This window comes from Panthera uncia, chromosome B4 (assembly GCF_023721935.1).
Source record: "Panthera uncia isolate 11264 chromosome B4, Puncia_PCG_1.0, whole genome shotgun sequence".
Classification (NCBI taxonomy): domain Eukaryota; kingdom Metazoa; phylum Chordata; class Mammalia; order Carnivora; family Felidae; genus Panthera; species Panthera uncia.
In genome coordinates this window covers 17578479-17605200 of record NC_064809.1, presented here as the reverse complement: position 1 = coordinate 17605200, position 26722 = coordinate 17578479, and the positions used below count along the sequence as shown (strand labels likewise).

General features: G+C 35.3%; 1 protein-coding gene across 1 annotated transcript in view; it reads right to left on the bottom strand.

Annotated features, from left to right (window-relative positions):
* The window catches only part of MALRD1 (MAM and LDL receptor class A domain containing 1), a 788164-nt gene that overhangs the window by 409397 nt on the left and 352045 nt on the right, over positions 1-26722 (bottom strand). The window contains exons 26-27 of the mRNA XM_049626634.1: positions 6330-6577; positions 2454-2745 (exon numbers count right to left, since the gene is read on the bottom strand). Coding sequence (XP_049482591.1) covers positions 2454-2745; positions 6330-6577 — 540 coding nt within the window. The remainder of the gene's footprint in view (positions 1-2453; positions 2746-6329; positions 6578-26722) is intronic.

Below are 26722 nucleotides of genomic sequence, written 5' to 3'. Positions count from 1 at the left end.
CTTACATTTGTGACTCTTTTTATACTTCCATTAGACATTCATGATATCAGTGATGTGTTCAGGATATCACCCTCCTCCACCCCCCAAAACCTATACAAAGAGAGAGACAAAAACTGTATAACTATTTGCTAAATAAATGAAAATTAAAAAAAAAAAATAAATAAATAAATAAAAATAAAATCATCAGTGACTCCAATAGAGTCCTCTAAATTCATGATGAAGTCATAGTTTGTCAGAATCACTACACAGTTCAAGTCTAAGCAAACTTTGGCTTTTCACTTTTACCAAGAGAAAGCATATACTTGAGCGCTCATAATAGTATAGACCTCTGGGTTTTGTTTTTTGTTTTTGTTTTTGTTTTTTTCCTCTTGGGGTCTTTCTACTGCAGCCATTTCTACCAATGATCATACTTTGTATAAATGAATACTGTGCTTCCTTTTTACCTTGTACTGTTTTCTTTGCTCTCTCTCCCTTTCTTTTCTTCCTTCCTTTCTTCTTTCTTTTTTATTTGTTTCCCAAGCAGTCAATACATTTTCAATGTATGATCATTTGGGGAAGAAACTAAAACAAACTAATATTCAACGCGGTCCCAGTTTAGCTCCCTGCTTCCTTTGTAGTATTATCTCAGATGATCAGCGCTACTAGGTTCCTGCTTCAACCAAATCTCCCACTCACAGGCCACCTTGGCAGCCTGTGTGTCACCATCTCTGATCTGTCTCATGCCCTTATTCCTCCCCACATTGGTTATTTGTTCCACTGTGCTCACACTTGGTGCCCCTATCCCACAAACTGAAGGAGTCTTTCCTTCAAATAAGCCCCAGGTATGGTTCCAAACTCCTGCATGCCCTATAAATAAATCTCACATCCGATGTCCTCAGCTGGGTGTTTTCTTCATTTGCTTTGCACCTTCGTAAAGGTTTACATATTTCTCCTGGCATTTAATTATATCATACCGCATATTAGAGTTATTTGAGGTGTTACTCGTATTCTCCCTCACCATAATACTGAGTTGGTCTTAAAAGCAGACCTTCTTTTTATTTTCCATTCTTCAAAAAAATTTAATATAGTACCTTAAATATTGTAAGGATATAATTTTGGAAATTTTTTAAAATAAATTTTATTGGGGATTTCACAAATTTAAGAATCTGATATTCCCAACAAGATTGAGTTGTTCCTCATGCATTCCATTTTGTTTGTTCATTAAAGTTGGAAGCAATTCAATGTAAAACTTGCTCCCTCACTACTCAGAGCCTATATGATAGGTTTTTTTTGGTTTTTTGGATCTATACCCAAGCTGATACAGCTGCCATCCAAAGAGTCAACACAGAATGGAAAGTACAGCTTTTCTCAAGGAAGTAGATGAAGTCTGAGGTATCTGAAATGCTCCTGCATTACATTTACATAAGGATACTAATCCCTAAAGAGCCTTGAAATATGTTTGTTTTTCTCTATAGTATTCCACATAGTGCTAGAAACAGGTCAGGCAAAGACTGTTCGACTAGTTGTCTACTGGGGAATGCTCTCTTAACCAAATTAAAATACTCCCTTTGGCATGAATGGAGAAGTCAAGGAAGAAACACAATGTTCCTTATTTCATCTGCCGTGCTAAAAGCCAGAACAAACTTTCATTCTTTTTAAAGCACTATTGTTTTTTACCAATTATAAGAGATAAAATTTATATACCAAAGGAATGGCATTTTTGGTATCTACACGAAACTCATGGTTTAAATATTAATATGTCATATCAATTGACAAAATTTGCTGTCTTGTCATTTTAATATATATACCATATTTGTTTTCATTCCACCCCTCTAATATATCATATGGATTAATGGTGCTTGTTATTTCCACTGCTTACAATGCTGTCACTATATGTGTATATTGTGTATATGTGTATATTGAACATCTACCAACTCAACATTTTAATATAATTCTTTAAGCAAATTACCACAAGATATTTTAGTTTAAAAGACTTTAGGAGCATATTCAATCCCCTAAACTATTTAAATATGTAAACTCAACCATTCAAATCGCAATGTCCACTGGTCTAAAAAGGATAAAGTAAAAGGTCCATCCATAGTAATGCCCAATTAAAATAGAATAACTCTGTTCTTGATGTTCTTATATTTTATTGAGTAAATTGATATTTGTTAAGGATTGAATTCTGAATCGTACAACAAACAAAGGAGATTTCTCTTATTTCACGGATCTAAGACGCAGCTGACTCAACAGAGAACTCAGACACTGGTCAACATACTGAGGCTTGGAGAAAGCCGGGAAGACAGTGTGATGAGTCTGAGCTTGAAAGATTTTTTTTGTTAGATTCAGAAAGATCTTGCTCTTTATGAAAGCAACGAATCACTAGGTGTTTATATCATTTCTTTTCCATTTCTTTCCTTCCTTCCCACCTTCTATTCTGTGAAAATACCAAACAGTCACAACTTAAAACGTACCTGTTGGGAGAGGTGCTGCTGGTTCTTCTTTCATGGACCAATGGGATGGCAGACAACTCTTTGTAAGCACAATGTCATCCAGGGCAATATCACCACGGTGTCCTTCCCCAACTCTACCTTCAAATTTGAGTTTGAAGTCTTCATCGCCAGACAGTGATATTTCTTTCCGCTGCCAGAAATTGCCCTGTTCTACAGTGAGGTTAAGTAGGACCTTCGTTTGGTTTGAGATGGACACCTGGCTCAAGGTGAGTGCCCCAATGCCATTTCCATACATGTGATAATGAAAAATTATCTGTAACCAAAAACAGGAATATTATATATAAATAGTACAATTGATTCCATTTTACTTTCAAGTATATCATATTGTTCTCTCCTTCATTAACAGAGTCAAAGGAACACGAGATCTGCATATCCTAATGTTCTGTGAGTACTCTAATACTGAGTGAGGTTAGGCCCACCTTAAATCCTAAGCTATAATACATGGGAGACAGTGTAGTCAGAATCAAATAGAAATTTAGGTGGGAAAAAAATGAGCAGATTTTATTTTCTTTCTCTGACTTCTAAATGCATAATTCCTCAATAAACTCTTAAACTCCACTGTCAAAGGAATAAAATATCATTAAAAATTGATCCATCATTTAAAGACTTTTCATGATTAAGCAATAGCAGGAACTAAAGAAGAACATTTCCAGTCCCATAAATCTTAAATCATTTTCTCTGAAACAGTATTCTGTTGCTTATTCTAATACATTCTTGTACTTGGAACACGTTTTTTAGTTCCACAAGATCTTTAGGGCTCCACCATATACCACAAAACCACCAAACAGCAGCTATCCAAATTTAGTTGAAATGCTAGGAACATGATCTAGGATAGCAACCTTGGGCACTTCCCCCCAAGAAAAATTAACAGAAATATTTCCAAGGATTAACATTTCAGTGTTTCAAAGGTGGAGTTCACCAGATTTTTACTAACAGTTACACTGAAGGGAAAATTCAGGGAGAAATTCTAGGAGAAAAAAGCAGTGCAGGTTAGAAACAGTAAGAACTCAGAGCATTTTAAAGCTTTTGTCTTGTCATTTGTATGAATGAGGGAACACAGCAAAGGTGAGTGATCTCCACACAGGAAAAAGACATTTCTGAACACTAGCAGTCAGCGATGTTATTCTCTAGAGAAAGAAAAAAAAATGAATGTGCTTAAAGGGTAAAGTATATGATTAAATAATATATGCAATGCATACTTCAAAAAGCATCAATTTAACATAGGCAAGCCATGTGCAAGTGACTCTACTCAGATCTCCTACTTGATGGTGTTCTTCTAGGATCCAAAATTATTCTTCTGTTGATAGACCTTTCCAACATCAGCTCTGTGACCATTATGACATGCTCTGGGAGAGGACCCATGAAATCTGGGTTCTGTGACTCGACTAAGAAACATAAGGGGCCCAAGGACAACCTCTTGACCAGCAACAACCAGCCCCAGAAGAAATGGTATGATGGGCATCACACACGGCTATGTGGAGCCCCTGCTGCCACAGAGATGGTCTTTCTAGTGCTCTGCCTTGTTTTGTCTGATTTGAACAACAAATCTGAGGTCTATGTTTCATGTCACAGTAAACACTTCCCTACCTTTTTGAGGACATTTGTTGAATGATCCCATCTGGTTAACATGCAAACAAGCATAAAAACACCTCCATTTCTATAGAAAAACATTTGACAACAACATAGTCTAGTTGCAGGGCACTGTGAGGGAATAAAAGTCTTCTAAGCACCAAATTCTTCTGACGAGGCTCTTTCACTGGAAATTTCAGAGTTACTCAAAGGTCCCCATCTCTTCCCTCCTCAATCTGTCTCATCCCTCCCACTACCTATCCCTCAAAAGGAAGAAAAATCTTCCATTTGATTTTTTTTCTGCTTGAAGGTATTCCACAAGGTCAAGTGACAGAAAGGATTTTCATGAAAATCCAGGAGGTCACTCTGCTTACCCGATATACATATTTTTTATATGAGAGACACAATCATTCCCAGCATGACCTTTCCTCACTTCTTTGTATTCAATCTATATCATAAATATTCATAAAATGAACCATTCATCATTAATTTTTTGACATTTCTTCTAGGCATATTTCATTATTCTCACACAGATGTTTAAAACAGTGGGGACTACAGTTCCAGGACCAGGGAAAGAGAGAGGTGGATGAAATCCTTATTTGCTACAGTATGAAAAACAAATCTTTTTCAGCATTTTCAGACAAAGTCTAAATAGAAAAGTTGAGAAGTTAAGCTAGAATTCTATATGGTTTATGCTTAATTTTTAATTAGCTTTCTAAGACTAAAACACATTTGCAAATTTCAGGGTATCTACAGATACAGAAAGAGAGATTTATAGATAAAGACTAGGCATATAAAATCTGGTGTGTTTGGGTTTGATTTTTGAGAAAATACCAACTAATTTGGAAAACAACAAAAACAAACAAGAAATGTATTTGATTAAAACTCATTTTCTTTGGCCAAACTAATTACATAAAGTTTAATGTTATTCTGTATGATTTGTTATATCTGCTTGAGACTGCTGAGTTATCTCTCTAAAACTCTGATCTGATCATGTCACTTCTCTTGCAGAAAATTCTATCAAATGCACCTGAAGAGATAAGAGAAATGAGGTTACCCCCTGAGAGTTAAACTATAAAATCAACTTAAGACCAGACAGAAAAACTTCCAATACAAGCTAAAGACTTAACTTCTATTAAGACCATGACAATGGTAGGAAGAGAAGGCTGATCAGCACAAAACAGAGGAGCAAGCATCTGTAATGGGTGCAGGCAATGTGGGGAGCCTTTGAGCAAAGGCTAAAAACAACCTCTTCCAAGGGGTAGGGCTCTCACTATTGTGGAGTCAGGTACACAAGAATATTATAATTTGAAGACAACAAAGATTAAATCACATTATTGTCTCCCAGCCCGATTCTTTGATCAACTTTCTGGACGTAATCTGCTTTCCTTTCAGTGTTCAGACACTGGAGAACACGCCAGTCAGAATACATGCGTTCAGATCTTATGGAGATCACATTTCTCATTGTAAATATAAATAAATGGCACATTTATTCATGTACCATTCTCTTGTAAGCAAGATTCTTGAGAAGTCACCTCTGAATGTTTCATTTACATTGTATGTAAAGCTAAGTTTAGTTCCTAACTCAGCTGGCTCAAATCCTTCATGAAATTAAAGACAACCAATCAATAAAGAAAAAGTAGAGGACCTGAAAATACACACTCATCATAGGAGGCTGCTTGTCCTGAAGAACCATACAATCCTATTTATGATTTTAATAGTACAAATGATTTCCTTAAGTTTCCATAGGATAGTAGCCAAACCATCTTTTCTTCTTGCCTACAGAAAGTCTCCCTTTTTAAGGGATAACTTTAGCCTTTCCTTTTCCATAAAGACTCTTCAACCATTTTATAGTAGCTCCAACTACCTCTGATACTCATTCTTGGAAATATGTAACTATCTTCTACTTGTTGTTGAATTTTCCGATGACAGAATTCTCATGTTCCCAATAAGTACTAAATTCCTTGAGTGGAAGCAACTTGATTTTACTTTTCTACTATCCATAGTGACGGATAATAACCATGAAGCTTCCCAGTGGTTTCCGAAATTAGAATATCTATGGAATTGATTGATATGATAAATTCTTCCCACCGTTCTAAGCATCCTTCCCTTTTCTCCTTACTTCACTTTCTCCTTCCCATACATATCCCAGGTTGAGTAAATTTAAAGTTGGCTTTTGCCTGGTCCTGACCATTCCATTTTTCTGTATTAGCTCGAGCTATCAGCAGTCGCTTACAGCATTTGTTTTGCTTCATTTTTTTTCCATACCTTGCAGTTTTTGCTTCTTCTACTTATGACTGGGCTTGAGATTCTGGCTGCTCTCATGGGCTGCTGAGGGAACAAGCTCTTTATAAAGATGTAATGACCAGAGGAGTTCCGGAAGGTGTGATCAGCAGCTGGTTCCGTGCCTGCAGCAGGGATGCTGCTAGCTTTCAGATTCCAGTCAAAGTCATCATCCTGTTCCTGCTCCCAGGAACAAAGGTCAAATTCAAAATCACAGTGCCCACTGGAGGTACCTGGAAAACATTTCCCAATTTATGGTAGAGAGAAAAAGGAAATTAGCTGACTTTAGGACATACAATGCAAATTATAGTGATATTGACACATCATGGAATATTCAATACCTAAGAATATCATCCTGACACTAGCATTAAAAGAGACTATTTTAAACCCATGTTTAGTAATTGATGTTTCAGCATTTCATCTTATTTGGAAAAGACTTAAATATCCAATGAATTTAACCCAATCTATCATTTAACTGAGCAAAGCTTCCAAGTTTTAGGTTACCAAAGATTTTGAAAGCTATTTAACAGTCTATAAACCTTTTTTTTATCTTTCAGCCCACTTGTTCTTTTTTTAAAATTTTTTTAATGTCTACCTATTTTTGAGAGAGACAGAGTGCAAGCAGGGGGAGAGCAGAGAGAGAGAGAGGGAGACACAGAATCTGAAGCAGGTTCTAGGCTATCAGCACAAACCCCAATGCAGGGCTCAAACTGACAAACCTTGAGATCGTCCTGACCTGAGCAGAAGTCGGACGCTTAACTGATCCATCCAGGTGCCCATCCACCCTCAAGTTCTTAACAATTACCCATGAAAATGTCCTGAGACAAAATAAACCATTATCTTAAGTTATTTTTGCTGGCAATTTGTACCAGGTACAACACGAATTCAACTAATAAATTCAGATAGAATAAAAGCTGATTATCCAGAAAGGCTTGGGGAGACACAGGAGTAGAGCAGCTCACAATTGGTTAGTACTTAGTTTTTATTGGGAACTCAGGTTTCTAACAGTTAAAATTCTGGTAAGTGTAATTAAAATTCTAGAATGGATAAGGGAAGCACTATGTATTTTGGAAAGTAAGATGCATAAGAAACGCATAAGCAACGAAATATATTTTCGTTAAGGGGAAAGAGTAGTTTTGTCTTAAAATGAGACTAGCTATTTAAATAGAGAAGGCTTACAATAAAATCTGAATTGAAACTTGTGAAACGTTTGTGAAGGGGAATCTTTGGAAAAAAATTTATCCAGGGTTAGAATGGACAATAATTGGAATAAATGAAATTTTATTTTATTTTATTTTTTTTATTTTAGAGGGAGAGAGAATGGAAGAGGGTTAGAATGAAAGAGAGAGAGAGAGACTGACACTCAGTGCGGAGCCCAACGCGGGGTCCAATGTGGACTCAACAAAGGGCTTAACCCCATGACGTTGATATCATGAACTGAGATGAAATCAAAATTGGGATGTTCAACCAGCTGAGCCACTCAGACACCCCAGAATAAATGAATTTTTAAAGTACACTGCTATAAATTTGAAATCTGGCTTTCTCTCTGCCAAATAGGTTTCTTGGATTACTTCTCTGTTCTTAATAAGAAACTGTAAGTAAAGTTTCTGTTTTGTCTTTATCAGTTCTTTAATTACATGAAACGGTTAAAACTTAGCAAAATAAAAGGAGCAAAGTTTTGCTAACAGCGAGACAAGCCAATGCTTTTGCGTTTGGAATCTCTTGTTGCCAGCTTGGTTAAATAAATAATGAAACAAGTTTTATAGTGATCTTTGATCCTATTTAGGCATGTGCTTTAGAACCTTCTGATATTTTATAACAAACTTCCCCAAAATTTAAAATTCTCAGTAAAGTCTTTTTGACTACAAAAAAAATGTATGTGCACACACACACACGTACGCACAAACACACATGTACGTGCACACACACACACACACTATTTTAGTTTCCTACAGAAAGCTATTTCCGTGGCTTGTACAAGTCTATTTCTCTACAAATCTGGTTCCCAGTCTCAAAATCAATAAGAAGATACTTTAGCATTACACACACATTTCTTCCCCCAAACACCTATTTGATCAATGTAATTTATTTCTTCTCTCTTCTCATCTTTGCTCCTCGGGCCCTGGTAGAGAATTTAGGAAGTTTCTTGTTCTACTCAATACAGCTTGGCTTGGAAACTGCTGCCTAAAGCAAAAGTTATTAATCATTGCAATTGTTTTTAAAACATAATCCTTATTTTAGAGATGAGAAAATTGTGCAACAGAAAGGTAAAGAGTGTATTAATTGGAATTTATGATAATAAGCTGCAGAAATTAAAAATGTTAATTTGCACAAAATAGCAACTATCTCCCAGGTTCTTAAAATTATTTCATTACTAACATTGCTTAAGTCTTTTCTTCCACTTCCAGGATAGCAAGAATTATTGAGTTCGACTATGACCTTATTGATTTTCTGCCTGCTGGATCTATCCATTTCTGATACATGAGGGTGGAAACCTCCAACTACAATAGTGAGCCCATCGATTCTCCTTGCAATTCCGTTAGGTTTTTGTCTCATGTTGTTTGACATTCTATTGTCAGGTTCATACACATTAGGGATTGTCATGCTTCCTTGGGGAATGACTCCTTTACTATTATGTAATACCTTTATTTACCCTTGGTTACTCTTAAAAGCTTTTATTTTACCTTCACTCTCCAAAGCTTTCTTTCCCTTATGCAAATCTGAGTTTCTAATCTATACCGTTTTTCAATCCTCTAAAAACAAAGAAGGTTTTCTGGCAAAAAAAAAAAATTCCCTCAGTCTGTGTTTGTCTGAGAAAATTTTTGTTGACTCTTCACTTTCAAAGGAAAATTTCAGAATACGAAATCTAGGTTGGTAATTTGTTGTTATTGTTGTCCCCCCCCCACACACACACAACATCTTAAATATTTCACTCTTTCTTTTTACTTGCATAATTTCTGAGACATCAAGTGTAATCCTTACCTTTGTTCCTCTATAGTTAAAGTGTCTCATCCTTCGGACTTCTCTCGGGATTTTACTTTGATTTTCTGTGGCTTGAAAATGATATACCTAGGTGTAGTTGTTGTGTTTTATTTGGGGGGGGGTGTTGTGGGGGGTTTTTGGTATTTATCCCGCTTCATAGTTTCTGCACATCTGGATCTGTGGTTTTGCATCCAACATTACTTTGGGGGAAATTCTCAGTCATTATTCTTTCAAATATTTCTTCTGTTCCTTTCTCTCTTTCTTCTCCATGTGATACTCCCACTAAGCACATTACACCTTTTGTTGTAAAGTCCTTGGATATTCTGTTGTGTGTTCTCAGTCTTTGTTCTCTCCACTTTTCAGTTTCTATTGTGATGGCTTCTAGCTCAGGTATTCCTCCACTGTGTCCGGGCTAATAAGCCCACCAAAGCCATCCTTCACTTGTGTCACAGTGGGTTTTTTTTTCCCCTTTATTTTATTTTATTTCTTTATTTTTGTTACTGGATCAGATGATTTTTTTTTATTCTCAAGTTAGTTAACATAGTTAACTTGGCTTCTGGAGTAGGGCCCAGTGATTCATCACTTACATATAACACCAAATGCTCATCCCAACAAGTGCCCTCCTTAATGCCCATCACCCAGTGCCTCCCCCGCCCCAGCAGCCCTCAGTTTGTTCTCTATATTTAAATGTCTCTTGCAGTTTGCCTCCCTCTCTGTTTTTATCTTGTTTTTCCTTCCCTCTCCCTATGACCTTCTGTTTCTTAAATTACACATCTGAGTAAAATTATATATTTATCTTCCTCTGACTTATTTCGCTTAGCGTAATACACTCTAGTTCCATCCATGTTGTTGCAAATGGAAAGATTTCATTCTTTTTCATTGCCAAGTAGTATTCCATTGTATATTTTGACCACATCTTAATCCATTCATCATCAGTTAATGGACATGTGGGCTCTTTCCATAATTTGGCTATTGTTGATAGTACTGCTATAAACATTGGGGTGCATGTGCCCTTTCAAAACAGCATTTCTGTATCCTTTGGATAAATTCCTAGCAGTATAATTCCTGGGTCGTAGGGTTAGTTCTATTTTTAATTTTATGAGGAACTTCCATATTGTTTTCCAGAGTGGCTGCACCAGTTGGCATTCCCACCAACAGTGCAAAAGGGCTTCCCTTTCTCCAAATCCTCTCCAACTTCTGTTGTTTCCTGAGTTGATAATTTTAGCCATTCTGACAGGCGTGAGGTGGTATCTCATCATGGCTTTGATTTGTATTTCCCTGATAATGAGTGACATTGAACATCTTTTCATGTGTCTGTTAGCCATCTGGACGTCTTCTTTGGAAAAGTGTCTACTCATGTCTTCTGCCCATTTCTTCACTGGATTATTTGTTTTTCAGGTGTTGAGTTTGGTAAGTTCTTTATAGATTTTGGATACTAATCCTTTATCTGATATGTCATTTGCAAATACCTTCTCCCATTCAGTCGGTTGCCTTTTAGTTTTGATGATTGTTTCCTTTGCTGTACAGAAGCTTTTTATCTTGATGAGGTCCCAACAGTTCATTTTTGCTTTTTTTCCCTTGCCTTCAGAGACATGTCAAGTAAGAAGTTGCTGTGGCCGAGGTCAAAGAAGTTGCTGCCTGTCTTCTCCTGTAGGATTTTGATGGTTTCCTGTCTCACATTTAGGTCTTTCATCCATTTTGAGTTCATTTTCATGTGTGGTGTCACAGTGTTTTTGATTGCTAGGATTTCTTTCCGATTCTTTCTTAAGATCTCCATCTCTCTGTTTACATTGCCCATCTTTTATTGCATGCTCTTTTATCCACTAGAGGACTTAGCATATAGTTTTAAATTCCTGGTCTGATAATTCCAACACCCCTGCCATGTCTCTTTCTGATGCTTCTTCTGTCTCTTCAAAGTACAGTTTTTTTGTTTTGTGTGCTTTTTGCCTTTCAGTATATGCCTTGAGATATTTTCTTAATAGCTGGACATGATATATTGGGTAAAAGAAACTGCTTTAAATAGCCCTTTAATGTGGGGAAAGGGGATATTCTAGGATTCTGTTATTAGTTCTCAGTCTTTCAATGAACCTATACCTCTGGACTATGAAATTCACAAGTGTTTCTCAGATTTTTTTCTCCCCCCTTACATGGAACAGTATAACTAGAAAGGTGTAGCACTGGATATTTCCCTTCCACAAAGTCAGTTAGGCTCTGATAATACCCTGGCAGTTTAGAATTTTATTATCTGAGGGAAGACCTTGTTAGGAACAACAGAGTTCTGTCTAATATATATATACATATATATATATATATATATGTATATATATGTGTGTGTGTGTGTGTATATGTATATATACATATATGTGTGTATATATATATGTATATGTATGTATATACTTATGTATATATATGTATGTATATATATTTGAGAGAGAGAGTGAAAGACTGTGCATGAGCAGGGGAGAGGAGCAGAGGGAGAGAGAATATTCAGCATGCTCCAAGCTCAGTACAGAGCCTGACATGGGCCTCAATCCCACAAACCATGAGATCATGACCTGAACTGATATCAAGAGTCGGACACTCAACCGAGCCACACCTTATAAGGTATCCCTAGAAGGGGGTTTCCTGAAGGTTTTCACTCAGGCTTGTCCACACGGCAACGCCAGAACTTCATCAGCATCATTTCACCTTTTCCTACCCAGGTGCGGGTTCCTTTAGTGGATTCTTCTCCTAAGTGCCAGGTCTGATAATATGTGACTCCCTGTGTTCACTTGCCTCTCTCCGATCTTGGGACAGCAATTTGCTCTGTGTCCTCCCCTCTTTTATGGATTGAATAAGAGTTGTTGATCTTTCGGTCTGTTCAGGCTTTGCCTTGTTAGAAGAGAGCTGTGAGTTCCAATTTCATCATACACCAAGCTAGACTATAGGAATTACACAAACATCTTCCTATAATTTTGCTGGTAAATTATAAAGCTAATAATGTAAGTGAAGATGTTGTAAAACTGAGCATTCTGCTACTAAGAGTTTGTAACTTATAAAATTATATTCAGGATACTTTTCATGTTCTTTATTTTTAAATATATATGCATGATGCAGCATACAGCCCATGAGTGATTCATTTGATCATACGTAATAAAATGAACTATTTAGAATTCTTTGATAATAGTAATTCTTTATTAAGTTCTCCCTGAATATCAAACTGAAAATGAAAATCTTGAAAACCATAACTATAGGTGAGATGGTACCCAAAAACTAAAAATACTTAAGAAGAACCTAACTTGTAACATGTCAATAAGTATTTATATAAAGATTTATCTCTTTAAAAAAAAAGCTTATTTGGGGCGCCTGGTGGCTCAGCCCGTTAAGCATCCAATTTCAGCTCAGGTCATGATCTCAGGGTTTGCAGGTTCGAGCCTGGTGTTGGGCTCTGTGCTGACAACTCAGAGCCTGGAGCCTGCTTCAGATTCTGTGTCTTCCTCTCTCTCTCTGCCCCTCCCCTGCTCGTGCTGTCTCTGTCTCTCAGAAATAAATAAACAATAAAAAATAAAATTTTTTAAAAAAGAAAGCTTATTTGAACAAGTACCCAAAAAATCTCCGAAAGTTGACGTAAATGAGAATAGGAATGATTCTGGCAACAAAGCTCTCAGGGACCTGTGCTCTTAAGTGCACATGCCAAAGGAAAGCAGGTGCACATCCCAGCTGAAGCCACAGCCATTCTGGGACAAAGATTCTACACTATTCTTTTTCTTCTCTTTTTAAATGTTTATTTATTTAGAGAGTGCATGCACACAAGCGGGAGAGGGACAGAGAGAGAAGGAGACAGAAAGTCCCAAGCAGCTTCCGCACTGCCAGCACAGAGCCAGACCCTGGGCTTGATCTCACAGGCCCTGAGATCATAACGTGAGCCAAAATCAAGAGTCAGTCACTTAGCTGACTGAGCCACCCAGGCACCCCCTACACTGTTCTATAACAAAAAACTCTTTAAGAATTTCCAATTATGCTAGGCATCAAAATTATGTCTTTATGGACTTATTCTTACAATTAGCATAGGTCAGAATAAATGAAATACACAAAATACCTTCTATGTTATTTGTACCTAATAAGGTGGAAAATTTTAAAACACATGGGCTTTATCATTATTTGAATACCATTTTGGAGTGTAAAGACCACTAAGATGAAAGTTAACTTGGGGTACCTGGGTGGCTCAGTCAGTTAAGCATCTGACTTCAACTCAGGTCATGATCTCACACTTCATGAGTTCAAGTCCCACATTGGGCTCTGTGCTGACAGCTCAGAGCCTGGAACCTGCTTTGGATTCTGTGTCTCTCTCTTTGCCCCTCCCCAGCTCACACTCTGTCTCTCTCTCTCTCTCTCTTTCTCTCTCTCTCAAAAATAAACATTAAAAAAAATTTTTTTTAAAGTTAACTTTATCACAACTTCCAGGAAAAAGAAAAAAAAAACACTTGCCAAACAATGAAAATACCATTTTCAGTTTTTGAGATAATTAAAAATTAACAAAGTTAAAAGGCATCAAGACTAATGTGCTTTTAAAAATAGTTTAACAGCCAGGCTAACACTGATTTGTAATATTTTCAAGGATACAGAATTTTCTGCCATAATTCTGTCACCAAATGAACAAGATGGCATTTACAATCCAATTGCTGATTCAACTTTAAAACTGTATTTGAGGGGCACCTGGGTGGCTCAGTTGGTTGAGCAACTCATGTCATGATCTCAGTTTCGTGGGTTCAAGCCCCCATGTCGGGCTCTGTGCTGACGGTATGGAATGTGCTTGGGATTCTCTGTCTCTCCTCACTCTCTGCCCCTCCCCCACTTGTGCTGTCTCTGTCCCTCTCAAAATAAATAAATAAATTTAAAAAAAAAGAAATAAAATAAAGTTACATTTGAAACTTATTTCGGTAATTTACTCTTTCTGAGAATAGACTGTACACAGCCTGTTAGCTCAGAATACTAAAGTTCTCCTATGTATCTTTTCAGAGATCTGGGAGGTAAAAATATTCAGCATCATGTTTAGAATCTGAATAGTTATCTTAAGCATTATAAAATGAAGTGACTAATTCAGTTGACCTTGTATTGGAAAATTTAGCAGCCCATGAAGACTAGATTGCCATATAGACCAGCATCTAGAAAGGCCACTTGTATAAAAAATAATGTGTGCTGTTGAAAAACAGATCTGTTCTGTTTTTAAAATCATACAAATGCTACTACATGAATCTCTATCATTTAAATTCTGTATTTCTTTTGAAATTTACTATAGTTTTGAGGATGTGTTTCCTTGGAAAGTTTAATTGTAACCTATCAGTGGGGAAAATACAATAAGCAGGCCTAAGTACTTTGGATTTCACATCACTGTGGCGAGAGGGAATAACTTATAATTTCATATTCCACAATTTCCCATGGATGCCAAGTGAGGAAAGCAGCAAACAGTCTTCCGTGAAGATGCCAATTCCTGTCATTTCACGGAGCAATTAATGCCAGTGCCAGGCAGGTGTGCCATCAAGAAGAAAATGACCACCTTTGTCTACAGCTGTATCATCAATCAAACCAGTTTCTACCTTTCTAAATGCTATCAGTTTTCCATCTATCACTATCTTCAGGAGCATGAAATATCGGTTTCATTAAAAAAAATTCTTAATTTTGGAAGACCATAACCTAATTCTTTTTAAGACCCAACTAGCGAATTCCTAAAATTAAGTTCTCACCATTCTATTCAATCATTCATTTAATATAAATTTATTGAGCATATGCTATAAGTAAAGCACATTTAGGAAGATAAAAACACTGACTGGAAGGGGGGCTACCGTGCACTGACCATGTGTGTTAAGCATTCTCCTTATTTGTGTTATTTTATTTAAGTCCCACAAAATCTGAATATAATAGTCGTTATTCTTCTTTTGCTTGATGAGAAAGCTGAAGTTCAGAGTATGATCCTAGGCAAAGTATCACATTGTAAGTAGCAGGGCTACGAGTTGAATAATGACAATGATGGAACCCTGTACTACTACTCCCCTTTATACTGTGGTATGCAGCACTCCAGGGTGAAGGCTCCACCAAAAAAAAAAATTGACAACTACTACAGGATAAGAGAATGTGTCTATGAGGCTATGAGGAAATTCTTGAAGGGATCTCTTTGTCTATAGGCAGGCAGCCATGAAAATATGGCGGTTATCCACTTCGGCTTCATTTTTCTTGAGATAGCATGGCATAGTTTATCAATTCTTTGTTCATCTAAATATGAATGTCTTCGGGCACCTGGGTGGCTCAGTCAGTTAAACATCTGGCTTTGGCTCAGGTCATAATCTCATGATTCAGTTTGTGAGTTTCAGCCCCACCTCAGGCTCAGCGCTGACAGCACAGAGCCTGCTTTGGGTTCTCTGTCTCGCTCTTTCTCTGCCCCTCCCCTTCTCTCTCTCTATCTCTCTCTCAAAATAAATAAATAAATAAACATTTAAATATGAATGTCCTGCGGATGCCAATTTGCCATCCAAAGGAAGAAGTTTCTGCAGTCAAATGAGTATGATGAATCCTATAAATTATATCCCTCTTTGGGAGATTTAAAAACACACTAGTATATTATTAACACACTAAGTCTAAGAATTCCCACAGTATGGAAACTATTTCTTTTTCTTTTCTTTTTTTTTTTTAAAGTAATCTGTGTAAGAAGTCAGCCCTCACTTTTTTTTTTTTTTTTTTTTGGGGGGGACAGAGAGAGAGAGACAGAGCATGAACGGGGGAGGGGCAGAGAGAGAGGGAGACACAGAATCGGAAACAGGCTCCAGGCTCCGAGCCGTCAGCCCAGAGCCTGACGCGGGGTTTCGAACTCACCGACCGCGAGATCGTGACCTGGCTGAAGTCGGACGCTTAACCGACTGCGCCACCCAGGCGCCCCAGGAAACTATTTCTTTATATAAAAAAAATATTTTTAACTTATCTAAGGAGGCTATGTACTTTTTTTTTCTTTTCTTTTTTTTTTTTTTTTACTTATTTGTTTAATAGAACCAAGAATATCATGTTGATTGCTACCGTGGTGATGCACAGGACAAGTTTTACAAATACTATTATTAAAAGAAAAAAGAAAAAAAGCATAATTTGAGAAATTAGTTTCCAGTTCTAAATGGGGTAACTTCTTGGCCGTGTGACCTTAGGGAATGCATTAGTTTCTTAGCACTCGCATAATAAAGTACAACAAAAAGGGCAGCTTTAAACAACCAAGATTTATTCCCTCAAAGTTGCTAAGGTTAGAAGTCTGATATCAATGTGTCTACAGTACCATGATCTCCCTGATGGCCCTTCCTTGTCTCTTTGCATTTCTTGCTTACCAGCAATCTGAGCATCCCTTGGCTTGGTTTGTACATACATCCCTCCAATCACATGTAATTCTTCCCTATGTGTTCCCACACCATCTTCCCCCATCTTCCCTCTGGGTGCCTATGTCCAAATTTCCTTCCTCTTAAAAGAATGCCAGTCACTGGGTCAGGGCTTATTTTAATCTAGCACGAACTCATTTTAATTCAGTACATCTGCAAAGACCCTGCTTCCAACTAAGGTCACGTTCACAGGTCTTTGGTGGACATGAGTTTGGGGGAGCCACTATACAGGGCTGGAATGTTTACATTGTTTTATGTTATTCTCTTGGGCTTTTGAGATATATAATCATATCTTTAGAAAATTATTACGATTTAGTGTTACTATATTTTATTTTACGCCTTACATACTGACTAGAACCAGAACAAGAATATTAAATAATAACATCAATAGTAAGTACTCTTGATATAACCTTGATTTGAATGAAAATACTTCCATTCATTCCTTCACATTCATATCAGTTATGATATTTTCACTACTTCCTTTAAATAGGGTAAGACCCTCACCTCAAAGAGTATGATATAATGATTCTGTTGCTGAATTTGGTTTGCTAGCATTTTGAGTTCTTCTACATTTATATTCACATGCAGTTTGAACTATAGTTTTCTTACTTTTCTAATTTTTGGAGGCTTCATTATCAGTGATATATTAGCTTCATAAAATAAATTTAGTCATTTTATATGGTTAGAATAGCTTCTTTGGCCATTATCAGGTCATTAAAATGTGATAGAACTCAGTAGTATCTATCTCGAGAGACAAAACTGAAGGACGTTTGTTGATAACTTTATTTGATAGTTAATAGTCTGTTGAGGTTTTCTGCTTCATTAGTTAATTTTGGTCATTTTTCTCATAGAAAATTAACTATTTCATTGACATCTTCAAACTTTCACAGAGTTATTGGTCTCTACATGGTTATTAATTCCCCTTTAACAAGACTACATTATTTAAATGTTTTCCTCCTTTTTAAAACTAAACTTTGGTGTTTTAACATCTGTCTACTTTAAAAAACAACATACTTCTCTATTTATGATTTGAATTTTTTGTCTTCCAAACTAGTACTTCTTTCTCCTGAGTTTCTTTTTTTCTCTTTTTTCTCAGTTTCTTAATATTATTTCATTTCTTATAAGTTTTTATTTTTAAATAAACTCCTATTTAAAGAAACATTGTAAGGGTAGCACAGTACCAGAAACCCTATTGATATTTAAATAATAGAAAGGAAAAACCATCATGAATAATACATTTATTCTAAAAAATCAACAACTTGGAAGAAATGAGAAAAATACCTGTAAAAACACCTTAAAACTGAAACAAATCTAAATGACACTCTATTAACAAAATTGAACTCAAAGTAAAACTTTTTCCACAAACCCAACTTTCATTTCAGATGGCTTGATGGGTAAAATCTACCAAACATTTAACGATGAAATGGTACCAACTGACACAAACTCTCAGGACATAAGGAAAAGAGAACTCTTCTCAACTCTCTTAAGAAGCCAGTATAATACCCATAACAAAGCCAGACAATCAACTACTAGAACAGAAATTTAGAGACTAATATCCCCCACAAACATAGGTGCAAAATCTTTAACAGTACATTTTATCAAGAAATGTGTTTGACTTACTGCTCAAAAATCAAATAATGTAATTCATCACTTTAACACAAAAGGAAAAAATATCATATGATGTCTTCATCTAGATGCAGGAAAGGCACTGATAAAATTCAAGACTTCTTAATGCAAAACTTGATGTAAACAAGCTATAGAAGGGAGCTCCCTCAAACTGAAAAAAAGTGACCTGTGGAAAACATACAGGTCATGTCATATTTAAATGTGAAATATTGAATAATTTCACCCAAAGACTGGAAATAGGGTAAGGCAGTCCAAAAGCACCCCTTTTATTCAACAACTGTCCTGAAAGTTCTAGTAGCAGGTGTCCAAAGTAAACACCAAGAATACTGGGACATACCAATATCCTAACTCCTGATATGATGTACTGAGAAGGACCCATGATTATATCTGTGGTATTCGTGTTAACACAGTGAATATTTTTCATAGTTATAAGATTGACAGAGATTATGATTGTGATATGACTATACTTGTGAATATTTCTATTTTTATGTTAATTCTTTCATATTTTATTTCATGCATTTTGAAACTCTATTATACATGCACATTTCTGACATAACTTGATAATTACTTTGTGATAATACAATTTTCGTTTTACTATTTGTAATTTTTCAAAACTCGTATATCAATTTGGATAATCTGTACATATTATACTCACTATTTGTAACAGAACAATTCTATTTATTTATTATTTATTTATATATTTAATTCATTTTATTTGTTCTCATAATAATTCTCTGAGAGAGAGTGGGGAAGGGATGGGCAGAGAGAGGAGAGAGAGAATCCCAAGCAGGCTCTGCACTGCCAGCACAGAGCCCAATGCAGGATTCAATCCCATGAACAATGAGATTCTGACCTGAGCCAAAATCAAGTCAGATGCTTACTGACTGAGCCACCCAGGCACCCCCAGAACCATTTCAAATATAAATTCAGTGATAGTTTGAAAGTAAAAGGTTAGAAAAATATTTATCAAATAGTTGTATCATGCTTTTTTAACCAATCAGAAATGTTTACACTTTAATTGGTATGATTAGAGTAGTTGCATTTGATATAATTAATGTTATAGAAAGATTTATCTTTCATTTTATATTTTTATATTTAAAAACATTTTCGCATTTGTTTTTTATTATTCTATTTCTCCTGTGTTTTTAATTTTAATTCTTCATTCTCCATTTTAATTCTTCTATTTGGTTTTTATCTGTATCTCTTTACATTTTAGTGTTGGTCGAGTGATTGCATGTGCATACTTTACCATCGCTATCTAGAGTTCATACTGTTCTTCATACAAAATTTAAAAACCTTGGTACATTTTAATTCCTCTCACTTCCTGTTCCTTGAGCAATTTTTGTCATATTTATCTGTACTTGAATATAAAAGCTACAAAATATGTATGTTTTATTTAGAAAAGTCACATACCTCTTAAAGAAGTTAGGAAAAGAGAAAATGTGGTCTTGTATATTCACTCACATAATTATTATTTATATTTTTCTTCATTCCTTTCTGAAGATTCAAGTTTCAATCTGAAACTTTTAGCCATAAACACGTCCTTTAACATCTTTTACAATGAATGCTGATATCTCTTGCTGTTCATTTATTTAAAAGTGTCTTTAAAAAAAGTCTTCACTATGCCTTCATTATTGAAGGGTATTTTCTGTAGATACAAAACTCTATGTTGGTACGTCCTTTCCTCTTCCCCCATTTGAGTATTTAAATTCATTCTTCCAATATAATTAGGCCTTTTTTTGTTGTTGTTTTTCTGATGAGAAGCTTTCAATCATAGGATTGTTAGATTATATATGAATTATTTTTCTGGTGTCTTCCAAGATATTCTCTTCATTTAAAATAAATTTTTATCAGTGAATTAGGAGGTACCAAGATGTACCAATTTTCATTTATGCTGTCTTGATCATCATAATCACTTTAAGGTGATGTTTTCCACAAATTTGGAAAGATTTTGATAATTATTTGTTCAAATATTTTGCTGCCTCATTTTTCCTCATTCCCTTGTGTTGTTTCATGTACATGTACATAAGAATATATGATGGAGTTGTGTAGATCACTAAGGCATTGATCAGTTTATTTTCTTTTTTTCTCTTCTTAATTAGATAACTTCTAATTAGATCTGTCTTCAAGTTCAATGATCTTTCTTCTGTTGTCTATGTATTACTAAGTCCATCCAGCAAATTTTATTTTAGATAATGCATTTTTTAACCCTAGAAGATCCCTTTGTTTATTTTAGTATTCTTCCTTTTTCCTTTACCTCCTCCTCTTTCTTCTTCCTCACCCTCTTTTTCTTCTCCTCGTTCTTCATTTTCATTTCTCCACTGAGGTCCTCCAAATCTGTTTGTTCATTACAGCTATATTCTTATTTAAATCTTCAAAGACATTTGTAATACCTGCTTTAAATCCCTTGTTTATTAAATCTAAGTTTTCCATTATCTTAGGTTCAATTTCTATTGACTATTTTTGTTCTCTCAAATGTATGTTAATTTTCCTGTTTCTTGACATGTGTAATTTTTTTTCTTTTTACTTATACGCTGAAATTGTAGATGGCACATTATAGCAAATTTGAATTATGTCATGCTCCTTAGAAATGTGTTATATTTTTTACAAACAGTTAATTTTTGACAGATCCTTTTCATCTAATCAGGCTTATTTTTTGGTTAGGTATATTAAAATTTTCCACTTAATCCTACATTATGTTCTGTATTCTTTAAGAAAGTTTAATGAACTATACAAAAACACAGGCAATAACTAAACAAGATTTGGAGAACAATGCATGAAAAAAATGAGGTGTTCAACGGAGAAAGAACAGCCATCTCACACACACACAAATTCTATAGTTGAAAAATACAATAACTGAATTGAACAATTCAATTTAGAGTTTCAAATATATTCAACCATTCAGAAGAAAGAATCAGCCACCTGGAGAATAAGACAGTAGAAATTATTCAGTCAAAAGAGAAGAAAAAAATGAAAAAGAGTGACAGAAGTCTATGGAAATATGGAACACATTGAAAAGAAACAGTATGTACATTATGGGAATTCCAGAAAAAGAAGATAAAGAAAAAAAACCAGAACGTATATTTAAAGCATTAATGGCTGAAAACTTCCCAGGCCTGGGAGAGAAATTATCATCCAGATTCATAACACCCAAAGGACTGTGAATACATTGGACCTTAATAGGGCAAGACTGAGACACAGTTTAATTATAATTGTCAGAAGTCAAACACAAAGAAAAAATTTTAAGAGCAGTAAGAGAATACAGAAAAGCTATAAACAAGGGAATCTACATAAGACTTTGGTGTATTTCTCAACACAAACTATTCAGGCTAGGAGAGAATGGGATAACATATGTTAACATTTTGGAAAAAAATATAATAATAACTGTCAACAAATAATTCTATACCCAGCAAATCTGTCCTTCAGAAATGAAGGAGGGACAAAGATTTTCCCAAACAAACAAAATGTGATGGAGTATATTGTCACCAGACCTGCTTTACAAGAAATGTTAAAGGGAGTTGAGTGGAAGTAAAAGAAAGCTAATTAATAACAAAACACAAAACATAAAAGGTGAATTTCACTGGTAATGTTAACTATGTAATTATAGTTAGATTATGCAATATGCTAATAATGATGCATAATTCATTTACAATTCTAGTTTAGAAGTTTAAAAAATATAATGAAATCATGATAACTACCATAATATGTTATTCCTTTCATAATATTTTTAAAACATGTAAATTATGACATAAATTATTTGAAAATGTAAGGGGAGGGGGCACCTGTGTGGCTCAGCTGGCTGAGCATTCAACTCTTGATTTTGGCTCAAGGCATGATCTCATAGTTGGTGAGCTGAGCCCTGCATTGGGCTCTGCCCTGGATTCCCTCTCTCCCTCTCTCTCTCTGCCCATCCCCTGCTTGTTCTCTCTAGCTCTCTCAAAAATAAAGAAACATTTTTAAAAAATTTTGGGGGGAATCAAAAGTGTAAAATTTACTAATTATATAAAAGTTAAGTTGTTTTCAGTTTAAAATAAGGTGCTAAAATTTAAGAAATTTTATGTAAGCCCTATGGTAACCACAAACAAAATTCTGTGGTAAAAACACAAGAGAAAATGAAAAGTTGTTAAAGCATATTGACATCAAAAGATATCAAAACAGGAGCGACTGGGTGGCTCAGTCGGCTAAGCATCCGACTTCAACTCAGGTCATGATGTCACTGTTCAGGAGTTCAAGCCTCATATTGAGCTCTCAGCTGTCAGCAAAAAGCCTGCTTCAGATCCTCTGTCTCCCTCTATCTGCCCCTCCCCCCACTCCCTCTTCCTTTCCTACTGTCTCAAAAGTAAACATTTCAATAAAATAAAATAAAATAAGAAGATATATGTTAGCTGAAACTGTTGTGGTATCATTTCACAATATATGTAAATAAAACCATCATACTGTACACACTACCCTTATAAAAATGATGTAAGTCAATTATTTCTTAATATAACTGGAATAAATTGATTGATGATAGAATGAAGATATGGGAAGGCATATAACCATTCAACTAGATTGTCTGTTTACACTGATTATATGAGTTTGGATAGGCTCAATGATTGGTAGAAACTTTGATAATGGAATTTTAATATCAATAAGTGTCAATTCCTACTTTTCAGTTTAAATGTAAATGGATGAGATAGGTATCATCCAGAATGACTGCAGGTGGGGAATAGATCTAAAACCACTGCATGTTAACAGTAATTTCCAATCCCATATTTCTATCACTTTCTGAAAATGACACTTGGTGATTGCCAATTACCCACTTATTATTAAATCTAATAGAGATTTTTCAGTACTTATTTGATGTTTGCTTCTTTGGTAATGTTACCCACTTTTTCCTTTCAGAATTATAACTTTCCTTGTCTTCTATGACACCAGGATCTGGGTTTTTTTTCTTTCCTTTTCCTTCTAGTTACTTCCTTTCTCTCTCTTATAAGATTCTTCCTCATATATATTGGTAAATTCAGGGTTTGATCCTATGCAATTTCTTCTCTTCACATTGTACATACCCTCCTTATGTGATATTATCCATTCGATTATGTTAATTACTGCCATATATTGATGGTTCCCAATTTTATGTCTGCTGCAGAAATGCCTTCCCAAGCTTAAGATCTATTTAGCCATCTGTTTATTGGACAGATCTCCATTTGGAAGACCCACTCATATCTCAAACTAGACAAATCAAAAAGTGAAATAATGACCTTTAAAAACACCTCATTCTCTTGTTTCATTAAGAAGAGTAAATGAAACTTCCAGTTACTCACTTATCCAACCCAGAAAACCTCCACAGTTAACAATCACATTTATAGATTTTTCTCTTCTAAACATGTATTCACTTCTTTCCATCTTCATTGAATGTACCCTGAAACTATTATCTCTTTAATGGAATACTAATAGAGTTTCCTGACTAATCCCCATGCATTCATAATTACTGTCAACTACACTGCTGTCAGAGTGATTTTTCTAAACACTAAATTTTATTATATTATTTCCCTATTTAATATCCTAAAATGACTTTCTGTTACTCTAAGTTAAAACACAAATTTCTTAATGTGGACTACCAGATTCCCCTCCTTGTCTCTCTGAACTCATTTCTAGCCATTTCCCCCTCTTAATCTAAATGCTTCAGATGCTAAGATTTCTATTCCACAAACTCACCAGGTGGTCTCTCTTTCCTTTGAGTCTTTCCTACTATCTTTGTAATTCTTACTGTTTGGAATCTTCCTTATTTGTTATTTATTCATGCAACTTCCTACTCATTGTTCTTAGGCATGATCAACATAAGACTAACTAAAAGAATAAAAACTAAACTCCTAAAATTCCTAGGCTGTATGAATCTGTTACAGTAGATGAAAAAAGGGGGATACTGAATATTTTTGTGATGGTCTAATTCTAATTAGAGTACTGTGGTATTTTCTGAATACTTAGTTCTCATGTTTAAGGGAAAATTTGAGAATTGAAACCATACATTAAGAGGAAGGCCAGAGAGTAGAGCCCTAAAATCATGCATATATGATATTATTAAAGAATTCAAGAATATTTATACAGACACTATGACTACAAACATGAGAAAGAAGAATAAGAAAAGATGTGCAGAATCAATGGTATCTGTTGCCAATTCTTCAAGTTTTATCATAGAGAATTACAAGTAATAAGAAAGATTATCATTAAAAACCCATACTGTGCAAATATGGAAATACTGATTCAATATTAGGAAAAACATTATGACAAGGGTTTCCTTTAGATGAAAAGAGGTAGTGTACTATTTCGTATGAAAGCGCTTAAGCAGGAATTAGGTGAATCTCCCTACCCACCTACTTTGTCTGCCAGGTTGGGGAAGTTATAGAAACGATTCCTTTATTTGTTGGTAATTCATTTATCACTAGCAGTAGCAATTTAAATGTTGGGGCTGATCCACCAACAAACATGTCCTAGTGGATTTCTCTCACATTTTAATAGAGTGTGATATGTGGTAGGATGGAGATATAGGACTAATTGTAATTGAGAAAAATGAGTCCTTAGCAGAAGTCTTTGTGTTAGATCCTATTTCAAAGAGGTTGGACTAACTTCTTTTACCCTCTCAAATTCTAAGATTCTTTGTTTTTATAATTCAACTACTTGAACTTTGAATCATATTTTGACAAATTACTTATGTTGTATTTATAAAAGGGTTAGTAGCTATGTCTCCTCTTTAATTAATTGGCATTTTCAATTAAAAAAATGATTAGCAAAGCAAAGAGAAAGAAGACATAAGTCACTTATAGTAGGAATGAAACAGGATATATCAAACCTTGTGGGTATCAAAAAGATAACACAACAATGATATAAACAACTCTACATGCACACTTGACAACTGACATGAAATGGACCCGTGCTTTGCAAAGCACAGTCTTAGCCAATACAAAATAATTTGCACAAATTCATAACTATAAAGGAAACTGAACTCATAATTTAAACATCCCTGAAAAAGAAATCTCTAGGCTCAGATGAATCGCTGGACATTTCTACCAAATCTTCAAGGTACAAAGACCAGAAAGGAAGACTTCCAACAGTCCCAATTTTCAGATGATATGTCTACAGAGGAAATCTAAAGAATGTATTGTAAAACTCTGAAAGCTAATAAATGAGTCAGCAAGGTTGCAGGATACAAGTTCAATATATAAAATTAGTTGTATTTTTATGTACCAACAATGAACCCATAGAAACCAAAATTAAAAATGTAATAGCCTTTGGGCACCTGGGGGGCTCAGTCCAGCAAGCCTGCTTTGGATCCTCTGTCTCCTCTCTCTCTCTCTGCCTCTCCCTGGCTCTCACTCCTACGCACACTCACACTCTCTCTCTCTCTCTCAAAAATAAATAAAAAACAAAAAATGTGATAGCACTTATAATCCTTCAAAAAATGAAATATTTAGGTGTATATTTTATAAAGAGGACAAGGATAAGTCACCCCAAGTTGGGCCACTCTGGCAGGAAAATTATTTTGCATTAAAAGCAAAAACCCAGCAGATTCAGGGAACGCTCTTTACCTCTTGCCCCTCAATTGCCTGCTTGTACTATGAAGACAGCTATAAACAGAGATTCCTCCTTCCCTAAGAAACTCACCTACATAATAGGGCAACCTTTGCTTTCCAAACATCTTCTCCCACTTTCCTGCTAATGTTCTTTCTCACCTTTGCAACCTCAAACCTCTATCCGTCTCCTTAGCTCACCGAAGCATCATGTTGCCTCTCTGTTTTTGGAATTTCCATGTCTGTGTTGATTGTACACACACAACAAAAATTTTCTCCTGTTAATCTGCCTCATGTCAATTTGATTCTTGGTCCAGCAGAAGAACCTTGAAAGGCAGAGGAAATTCTTACTCCTCAACAGTATCTATGGGACTTTTAAGATGAAAACTACCAAACACTGATGAAAGAAAGAAAAAGAAATCTAAACAATGAAGGGACATACATACATACTGTGCTCAAGGACTGCAAGACTCAACATATAAAGTATGTAACTATCCCCAAGTTGATATATGTGCTTCATGAAATTTTTATGAAGCTAAACAAAATTTTATTTGTACAGAACAGGATTTTTCTAAAATTTTTATGAAAAGTCAAAGGAACTAGAATAACATTATTTTGAAAAAGAGGAATATTAGGAGGAATCACTCTACCCAATTTCAAAATTATATAGCTAGCTTTAGTTAACAAGACTGTAGTAATGATGGAGGAATAGATGCCTGGATCAGTAAAACCGAATAGAGAACCCAGACATAGCTTTACACAAGTACAGCCAATACTTGGCCAAAGTACAGAAACACTAAAATGAAGGGAGAACAGTCTTATCATTCATGACACA